This window comes from Oncorhynchus kisutch, linkage group LG9 (assembly GCF_002021735.2).
Source record: "Oncorhynchus kisutch isolate 150728-3 linkage group LG9, Okis_V2, whole genome shotgun sequence".
NCBI lineage: Eukaryota > Metazoa > Chordata > Actinopteri > Salmoniformes > Salmonidae > Oncorhynchus > Oncorhynchus kisutch.
This window is the reverse complement of record NC_034182.2, coordinates 22,191,277-22,201,619: the sequence shown is the minus strand read 5'-3', so window position 1 is coordinate 22,201,619 and position 10,343 is coordinate 22,191,277. Positions and strand designations below refer to the sequence as shown.

Genomic DNA, 10,343 nt, shown 5'->3' with positions numbered 1-10,343 from the left:
CTTCCAAACAACTCATTGCTGAATTTGCGATTTCCAACTTGTTGTGTAATGTTTATGTCCAATGAGCACCGATACATTTTAGCTATAATTTCTCTTCGTATAACAACGATTGAAAAAGATTCGCCAGCAGATTGTCGACATAATTCAGACGTTGATAATCGAAGCTACGGTAGATATAACGTGATTTGACGTCATTTTATCTGTGGCCAATGACCTTGAGGCTTCTTGTATGGGCACTTCTAATGTAAATCTATGGCAGCACCCAAGGGGCTGGAACTGCCTCGCTCTCCCTGTCGATTCTGCGGTGACGTAGTGTCCCCATGGATTCAGCCTTCTATTTTTTGGGCCAAGCGCTTTTTGATTTGGTGCCATCCAGTGGCTGATTTGTTGTAGCCGCAGCTAACGTACTATGCTGTGCTACTCCTTTGCTGGTGGTGAAACAGGAAATTATGCAGTTCAGCCTCATTGTTGAAAAAAAATATATATACTGCATTTTATCTTCTGACATCTTTCTTGTTAAGCCTTCGTAAAGCATTGCCTTTTTACACCGTTTCAACTATAAAATTGGAGTTGATTCAGTTCAACTATAATATTGGAGTTGATTCAGTTCTTGATTGGAGTTTGGCTGGCTGTCAAATTATGGTTGCATACATCTTAATTAAGGAGGACAGTACACCATGAGTCACTGAACATTGAGTCAATCAACCGCTGGCTGCCTCTCCACCACAGAAAGCACCGAGCTAGGCTGAAACACCTGCATTTTGGAACTGCCTTACGCAAGAAAGCAAAAAAAGAGACCATATTTGTTTGCAAACTGCTATGTGACACGTATTAATGCCAAATAACTACACACGTTTTTTTTGTTTTTTTTATCTTAACAGGTGGGGCAGAGCCCCGAATGACGGGTCGCCACTGCCTCCTGTCACTCGTTAAACAGTTACATATTGATGACAGCAAAGGGTGATGCAAGTCTAACCTGCAGTCTAATGCGATTTAATGACCTGTGTTATTCAGTGCAGGGTGGGCTACTACCACCTATTTCGAACACATTTTGAAGTGGTTTTGTATTTTCTAGTGAAGAAGCGAGTCATGTGGGAGTGCGGCAAGGCGTCCGAAGAAGGGGACCAAATACAAATGAATGGCATTCATTGGTTTAACAAGAACGAGTGCTGCTCAACAATTGTGTATTTTCAGTCAGTCGTCTCATTTTTCTTAATCCATTTTATTTACAAAGTTGTCGATTTGTAGCTTCCAACTTGCAAGTGTACATACATGAGAATGGGATTTGTTTTTTAAATGACTTGAGACTTTGCAATGTACAAAATGTATAAGACACAATATTTCCAACAATGATGGCATGAGTTATATAACATTCCGGATTTCGCCAGGACACTAATGAATTGCCTTTGTGATTCAATGCAAAAGTAACCTACATATACCTCTCCAAATATACCTTCATAGCCTTCACCAATGTGCCCAACTTTCCCTTTCCTCCACTGCCGGTCTGACCCTATGTCCTGCCCGCCTGTTTTCAGCACACGGAAAATGTTTGTAAAGGGTGTCCAAGGTTAAACGCAAAATCACAATTCCTAAAAAGTGTTGATTCCAGAACAACATTTCCACATTTGCCAGTAAACTTAGTTCCACACATTTCTAATGACTTGTCACCATTCTATTTAACAAAGAAATTAACTAGTTAACCCTTTTATTTGACACAAAGATACATGAAAAAAATGTTATGGTGACACCTTAAGTTGACCGTGTGGATTTAGTAGAATGATCAACGGTTTTACAAACATGACATTTTCCTATTATTAGATGTTGAATGTGTTCTGTAACATTTTATAACCTGTGACAAATCATCTCAAATGACAAACAAAATGTAGATAAATAAAAAGCTTGAGGAGTCCACAAAAACCTAAAAGCCAGAGAATTGAAAAGACTTGTAAGAGATTTAATGTATTAACAGAACAGTTCAGCATATTTCAGTATGTGTGTGTCTTCTGTCCTCTTCACAATACCATCCCTCCACCCATGATCTCCATCCTCTGCAGAGAACAGAAAAATATCACAGTTTATACAACCCATTACAACAGGAACAGACATTGTTGATTTGATTTGATTTATGCATATTAGGCTTATGGGTTGTTGTATGTATACTGAACAAAAACGCAACATGCAACAATCATTAATTTTACTGAGTTATAGTTCATATGAGGATATTAGTCAATTGAAATGAATTCATTTGGCCCTAATCTATGAATTTCACATCACTGGGAATACAGATATGCATCTGTTGGTCACAGATAAAAAATAAAATGGACCTCAGGATCTCACTGTATTTTTGTGCATTCAAAATGCCATTGATAAAATGCAATTGTGTTTGTTATTCGTAGTTTATGCCTGCCAATAACCCCACCGCCACCATGGGGCACGTGGTCTGCGGTGATGAGGCCCGTTGGACGTACTGCCAAATTCTCTAAAATGACATTGGAGGAGGCTTATGGTAGAGAAATGAACATTAAATTATCTGGCAACAGCTTTGGTGGACATTCCTGCAGTTAGCATGCCAAGTGCACGCTCCCTCAAAACTTGAGACATCTGTGGCATTGTGTTGTGTGACAAAACTGCACATTTCAGTGGCCTTTTATTGTCCCCAGCACCAGGTGCACCTGTGTAATGATAATGATGTTTAATCAGCTCTTTGACATGCCACACTTGCCAGGAGGATGGATTATCATGGCAAAGGAGAAATGCTCACCAACAGGGATGTAAACGAATGTGTACAAAATTAGCGAAAAATAAGCTTTTCGTGCAAAATATCTGGGATCTTTTATTTTAGCTCATGAAAAATTAGACGAACACTTTACATGTTGCTTTATATTTTTGAGTCTATTTAGGGGTTCACAACAAAGCTGACATGGTAAAAATAAAAAAATCAAATCACTGACTTCGTTTTGTAGAACACCTCTCCTGCCCCTTGTCACCAGAAACAACTAAAATGACGGCAGTCTCAGACTAATGCATGTAGGGAACGACAAAGCAGCGGAAGAATTTAATGTGTCGTCAGGCTAAGATTTTCCTCCATCTTGACATTTTGGAAAAACGTTTACAATGGTTTAATCATGAACCATAAGTCCAAAGAACACAATGTGGCATGTAGGACCATGGAACATCTCTTAACGTTGTTTGAGAAGAGCTAAGGGATTGGTTAAGAGATGGCTAAGATATTGATAAATCAGGAAATCAGACTTGATGTGTCCATTTAAATCCACTCCACAATGGCCTATCAACTTTAGACTTTTTAGGGTCATCAAAGACATTACCATGATGAATCATGTTCATTTTGGCATTGATATCTTAAAGAAATAAGGGCTTGTTAGCTAGCATGTGTCATCTCAGCCATTTTCTTGTAAAACAGCTCAGCTAGCTAGCGAAATGCTAATTCACAATGTCAACGTTAGCTAGATAACGTGTTAGCTAGACTACTTCTAGACTTGGGAGCTCATGGGGGCCTCAGGAGCCTGCAGGTTAGAAGATTCCACCATGGGCAACAACAACTGGCTAATAGAACTGAACTGATGTACATGGGGCAAGGAAATTTGGTATGTGAACCTTATTAACATCCCTTTTTCAGGACCCTGTCTTTCAAAGATTATTCATAAAAATCCAAATAACTTCACGATCTTCATTGTAAAGGGTTTAAACACTGTTTCCCATGCATGTTCAATGAACCATAAACAATTAATGAACATGCACCTGTGGAACAGTCGATAAGACACTAACAGCTTACAGACGGCAGGCAATTAAGGCCACAGTTATGAAACCTTAGGCCTCTTTAGTGTCCTTTCTACTGACTCTGAAAAACACCAAAAGAAAGATGCCCAGGGTCCCTGCTCATCTGCGTCAACATGCCTTAGGCATGCCACACCAGATACTGACTGTATGACCCCCCCCCCCCCCCCCTTTGTTCAGGGACACATTATTCCATTTCTATTCCATGTCTGTGGAATTTGACTCAGTTGTGAATCTTATGTTCATACAAATATTTACACATGTTAAGTTTGCTGAAATAAATGCAGCTGACAGTGAGAGGACATTTATTTTGCTGAGATTACGTCCTTAGATGGCTGCACCAGACCAGTTGGTGGCACTATATATATATATATATATAATTGGCACCAGAGGATACTAGAGCAATAACTATTGATCAAGTGGACTTTGTCTGATGCAAATGTAAAATTATGCAGACAGACATTGTGGATTTTCGTGATTCGTATAATCACATAGTTGCCCTCTTATGTTTTTTATTTATTTAACCTTTATTTAACTAGGCAAGTCAGTTAAGAACAAATTCTTATTTACAAGGACGGCCTAGTGGGTTAACTGCCTTGTTCTGGGGCAGAATGACAGATTTTTTTACCTTGTCAGCTCAGGGATTCAATCTAGCAACCTTTCGGTTATTGGCCCAACGCTCTAACCACTAGGCTAAAAAAAAGTGGATATTTTATTAGGTAAAATTAGAAACGGGATGTCCTGCCACTTTTAGCCAGCGTATTACAGCTGTGAGAGTGTATCAATTCTAAGTGGTAATGCTTTCAAAAACTGCACGTAAAGACAGTTCCTACATGATAATGCATGCTTTGTTATCCGATTGATCATGTCTTTTCTGTAAATCCTGTGAACCCTGTTCATTGCTGCTAGCAACTATGTTTTTTGCTGTTTTTCGTATTTTTTATCACAACAGCACATGTAAGATTTCCAATGTATTCATTACACATGACAACCCCGAAAAATAAGTTAATAATCAACCATAACACATAAGAGAGAACAGGAAATTGGACGGATAACAGCATAGAAAAAAATATCACCTGAGGCGGTTCTATGAAAGCGAGCCAATCAGAGGAGTGAGTTGGGAGAAGACCCATTGACTGACACTTGTAGATAGCCAATGCCGAGCCCAACAGGTTCCCCACAGAATAGACAAGCCCCTGGAGCCACTGCTGGTTAGAGTTCTCCAACAGCTTGAATGCTGAAAAGAGAAAAGGGCAAGAGTGAGCAGTGATAACACGCTTATAAATGACATTATACAAACCGGGTAGTTAGGGTCCCAGATGCTGATTGGCTGAAATGTTATTTCAGCTTTGTGTAGATCTGACAATATACCACAGATATGACACAAATACTTATTTACTGTTCTACTTATGTTGTTAACCAGTTTATAATAGCATTAAGGCACCTCAGGTGCTTGTGATATGGACAATATACTCCGCTTTGCGTTGTGCCTAAGAACAGTCCTTAGCCGTGTTTGATTGGCCACTATAAACTGGGTGGTTCGAGCGCTTAATGCGGATTGGCTGAAAGCCGTGGTGAATCAGACCGTATACCACGGGTATGACAAAACATTTATTTGTACTGCTCTATTTACATTGGTAACCAGTTTACAATAGCAATAAGGCACCTCTGGGGTTTGTGATATATGGCCAACATACCACGGCTAAGGACTGCGCCCACGCACTCCGCGTTGCGTCGTACATAACAGCCCTTAGCTGTGGGTTTGTGATATATGGCCAATCGTACCACGGCTAAGGGCTGTGTCCAGGCACTCACCCCATACATGGAAAAACAGATAGTCCAAAAATAAATCAAAAGGAAGTTCTGGAGAGCTCAATGACAAAGATTGGTGAACACTGCTGTAGTCTCAGAGAGCTAGGCACTGGCAGAGCTACTTTTTAGCTTATTTGTGCAGCTGTAGTGACAATTGTATTGTATTATGGATCTCCTATATCTGTTTCAAACTGCCCAGAGACTATGGATGAAAATGTGAACTTTTGATAACTGACTCATACATTGACTGATGTGGAAACTGAAATGTTGATTGATGTGCACTGTCTGTACCTGTTGAAACACACTTCTTTCATATTGTGAGATGCAGGGCACCCTTGCAAAAGAGACATTGGTCTCAATGAGACTCCCTGCTAAAATAAAAGGTTAAAAAAAATACAATAAATACTCACTGGCAGACATGGACATGAGAGCCTGGATGGGCCTCCAGGCCATCATACAGACCATCATGATAGGGAAGATTGAGATGGTGTTCCCAGACATGTACATGATGAAAAGGTTCATGGGAATCTGCTTCAGAGGGCCCAGGGCCACGTCCCAACAACGCTGTTATAGAGGAGGGAGAGAGAAAGAGTGATGGGGGTAAGGAAGAGAGAGGAAGCTAATAACACTATATTAATAAAGTAAGATGAAAGAGTAGATAATGCAAACTTTGTGAACAATACATCATGATGTTATGAAATCACCCTCTTCTGGTGACCTACCTTTTCCACCAGGTTTTTGTCTGTTTCCTGGATGCTGGTGTCTGGGACTGGTTTGTCTGAGTATCCAATGGGGTACATCACATCTCCCTGGTTACTCTGTCTGTCTCCACGACCCCTGGAAGACAAAGTGGACAATTAGAGAGCGATCCACGGGGAAGAGGTCGGAACAGAAGCTTTAGGTTATAGATTAGTTATAACAGGGTGGATCTTGAAGCATTTTATGCCTGTTTCTCTGTGCAACTGTTGATTTGGACTCATTTGAAATGTCAGCACAATATCAAGTGTATCAGATAGTGAGAGAGGATGACAGTGGAGAAAGATAGAGGTTGTGTCAAAGGACATGCCGGATTCAAGCAGACACGCTCATTCTTTATTTATTTAAAATGTAACCTTTAACTAGGGAAGTCAGTTAAGAACAAATTCTTATTTACAATGACAGCCTATCCCAGCCAAAGCCGGGCAGCGTGCACCCCTCCCAATCACAGCCGGATGTGATACAGCCTGGATTCGAACCAGGGACTGTAGTGATGCCTCTTGCACGAAGATGCAGTGCCTTACACCGCTGCGCCACTCAGGAGCACTGAAGACGTGTGCAGTAAAACGCAGCATTTACCGCTAGGACATCCAGGCTACAGGTCATTTGTCTTACCTAGCATTGCCCAAGCTCAACTCCAGAGCCCATTTCATCCTCCTAGCTCCTGCTCCTCTTGTAGACACTGCCCCTCCTCCCTGTCCCCCTGGAGACGCCATGGCAATGTATAACTGTGTTGAACCACCAGAAGAACACAATATTACAACATGAAAAGAACATGACTGAGTGACATTTGACAATGACCAAAACACTGATATTTTATTTTTGCTGCGCTTCATAGAAGATCTTGCTCGTGTCAGCGACTAGGTTATTCCTAACCCATTCAGCGCCTATCGACGACAGTATCTCCTGGCTGGGGGTGTTCTGTTAAAAGCCCAGACAATCATTCTGAACGTTTAAATGCATCGCTTACAAGGAGTGTATCTTTCATATCTGCGAGGAATAATAATAAAACATGTTAAATTAACACACTTTATATGGTTGTTTACGGAAAGACAGGGGAGGCCCACTGTGTTAATTAGCTATGTAGCGTGCTCCGAAAAACGTTTCGCAAGCGATGTTTGACGTTTCTAAACGTTAAAACACGGCGTCGGAATTGACAGTTATGGAGAATATTTCTTAAACTAGGTTATTCCCTGACTAGATACGAAGTGAGCCATTGGCTTGACATAAAGCAAGATGGGGGTGAAATGTTCGGGTTTCTTAGTTTAACGTTCCTCATCTATGCTAGCAGGTAGGCCATCATTGCTGGTCACACAAATACTTGTATTACATATGAACTACGTTTAGACTATATGTTTATGGACTAACGTTACGCTAAATGACACACAATTATGATGCTGTCCAGATACGGCATTCATGAAAACGGGTACTACTGCTAACAACGTATACACATGCATAGTTAGCTACTGCTAGGTTAACCGAAGCAGCTAGCTAGCTTGTTAGCTCACATCTAGCCAGAGAAAGATGTTTTAGATATGAAATGACAACTCTCCTCACCTTAGAGACGTTCCAACTAGTCTTTCCTTTACTTTTATGTTACTCTCGAGCAGAATTAGCCAACCGTACGTGAATATTCGTCAAATTATTCACAAGTAGTTAATTCAGCTTAAATCGACGACATACGATGGCAGGGCACACAATGGTGACGTTTCAGTATTGACGTCGCGCTTCACTTCTTCTTAAAATGTTATGTCAGACTATACCTATTGGTGTATTGCTGCCACCTACTGTACCGGGTATTGAAAACAAAATAAATCAAACAGTCCAACTCCTTCAGTCACATTCAAATCACATCCCTACACAGGCTCAAGTGCATTAATCGACAGGATTCCTTGTAATGCCTCTGCAGAAAAATCCCTGAGTCAGCTGCACTTACAGTGATGCCTATTTTCTCAGATTTGATCTGTTTGCGCTTTGCAGTTGATAACCATAACCAAAGTAATGAGAAGAGAGACTCATCAAAAAACAATAGAATGGATGGAGTGTGCTTCCGCACTCCATCTACAATGCGGTCAGTCATTGTGCACCAACCACTTGATCCAATTCTTCACATAAAGTCTATTCGGAAAGTATTCAGACCCCTTCACTTTTTCCACATGCATCGCTGCACAGCTATTTTCAGGTTTCTCCAGAGATGTTCAACCGGGTTCAAGTCCGGGCTCTAGTTGGGCCACTCAAGGACATTCAGAGACTTGTCCCGAAGCCTACGTCGTCTTTGCTGTGAGCTTAGGGTAATTGCTGTTCCTGTTGGAAGGTGAACCTTCGCCCACAGTCAGGTCCTGAGTGCTCTTGAGCAGGTTTTCTTCAAGTATCTCTCTGTACTTTGCTCTGTTCATCTTTCCCTCTATCCTGACTAGTCTCCCATTCCCTGCCGCTGAAAAACATCCCCACAGCATGATGCTGCCACCACCATGCTTTACCGTTGGGATGGTATTGGCCAGGTGATGAGCGGTAACTGGTTTCCTCCAGACATGATGCTTGTCATTCAGGCCAAAGAGTTCAATCTTGGTTTCATCAGACCAGAGAATCTTGTTTCTCATGGTCTGAGAGTCCTTTTGGAAAACTCCAACAGGCTGTCATATGCCTTTTACTGGGGAGTGGCTCAGTTTGGCAGGCGGCCAGCTGTAGGAAGAGTCTTGGTGTTTCCAAACTTCTTCCATTTAAGAATGATGGAGGCCACTGTGTTCTTGGGGACCTTCAATGCTGCAGACATTTTTTTTGTATCCTTCCCCAGATCTGTGCCTCGACACAATCCTGTCTCGGAGCTCTACGGATAATTCCTTCAACCTCACGGCTTGTTTTTTTTGCTCTGACATGCACTATCAACTGAGGGACCTTACAGTGCCTTGCGAAATTATTCGGCCCCCTTGAACTTTGCGACCTTTTGCCACATTTCAGGCTTCAAACATAAAGATAAAAAACTGTATTTTTTTGTGAAGAATCAACAACAAGTGGGACACAATTATGAAGTGGAACGACATTTATTGGATATTTCAAACCTTTTTAACAAATCAAAAACTGAAAAATTGGGCGTGCAAAATTATTCAGCCCCTTTAAGTTAATACTTTGTAGCGCCACCTTTTGCTGCGATTACAGCTGTAAGTCGCTTGGGGTATGTCTCTATCAGTTTTGCACATCGAGAGACTGAATTTTTTTCCCATTCCTCCTTGCAAAACAGCTCGAGCTCAGTGAGGTTGGATGGAGAGCATTTGTGAACAGCAGTTTTCAGTTCTTTCCACAGATTCTCTATTGGATTCAGGTCTGGACTTTGACTTGGCCATTCTAACACCTGGATATGTTTATTTTTGAACCATTCCATTGTAGATTTTGCTTTATGTTTTGGATCATTGTCTTGTTGGAAGACAAATCTCCGTCCCAGTCTCAGGTCTTTTGCAGACTCCATCAGGTTTCTTCCATAATGGTCCTGTATTTGGCTCCATCCATCTTCCCATCAATTTTAACCATCTTCCCTGTCCCTGCTGAAGAAAAGCAGGCCCAAACCATGATGCTGCCACCACCATGTTTGACAGTGGGGATAGTGTGTTCAGGGTGATGAGCTGTGTTGCTTTTACGCCAAACATAACGTTTAGCATTGTTGCCAAAAAGTTCAATTTTGGTTTCATCTGACCAGAGCACCTTCTTCCACATGTTTGGTGTGTCTCCCAGGTGGCTTGTGGCAAACTTTAAACAACACTTTTTATGGATATCTTTAAGAAATGGCTTTCTTCTTGCCACTCTTCCATAAAGGCCAGATTTGTGCAATATACGACTGATTGTTGTCCTATGGACAGAGTCTCCCACCTCAGCTGTAGATCTCTGCAGTTCATCCAGAGTGATCATGGGCCTCTTGGCTGCATCTCTGATCAGTCTTCTCCTTGTATGAGCTGAAAGTTTAGAGGGACGGCCAGGTCTTGGTAGAT

General features: G+C 41.4%; 1 protein-coding gene across 1 annotated transcript; it reads right to left on the bottom strand.

Annotated features, from left to right (window-relative positions):
- Nucleotides 1-1,203: 1,203 nt before the first annotated feature.
- LOC109896893 (ER membrane protein complex subunit 4) lies at nucleotides 1,204-8,262 on the bottom strand. Its single transcript, XM_020491330.2, has 6 exons — nucleotides 7,921-8,262; nucleotides 6,979-7,091; nucleotides 6,330-6,444; nucleotides 6,018-6,171; nucleotides 4,872-5,032; nucleotides 1,204-2,048 (listed from the first exon to the last, which is right to left on the bottom strand). Exons 2-6 carry the CDS (start codon nucleotides 7,077-7,079, stop codon nucleotides 2,013-2,015), a joined length of 567 nt encoding a protein of 188 aa, XP_020346919.1. The 5' UTR covers nucleotides 7,080-7,091; nucleotides 7,921-8,262; the 3' UTR covers nucleotides 1,204-2,012.
- Nucleotides 8,263-10,343: the final 2,081 nt, after the last annotated feature.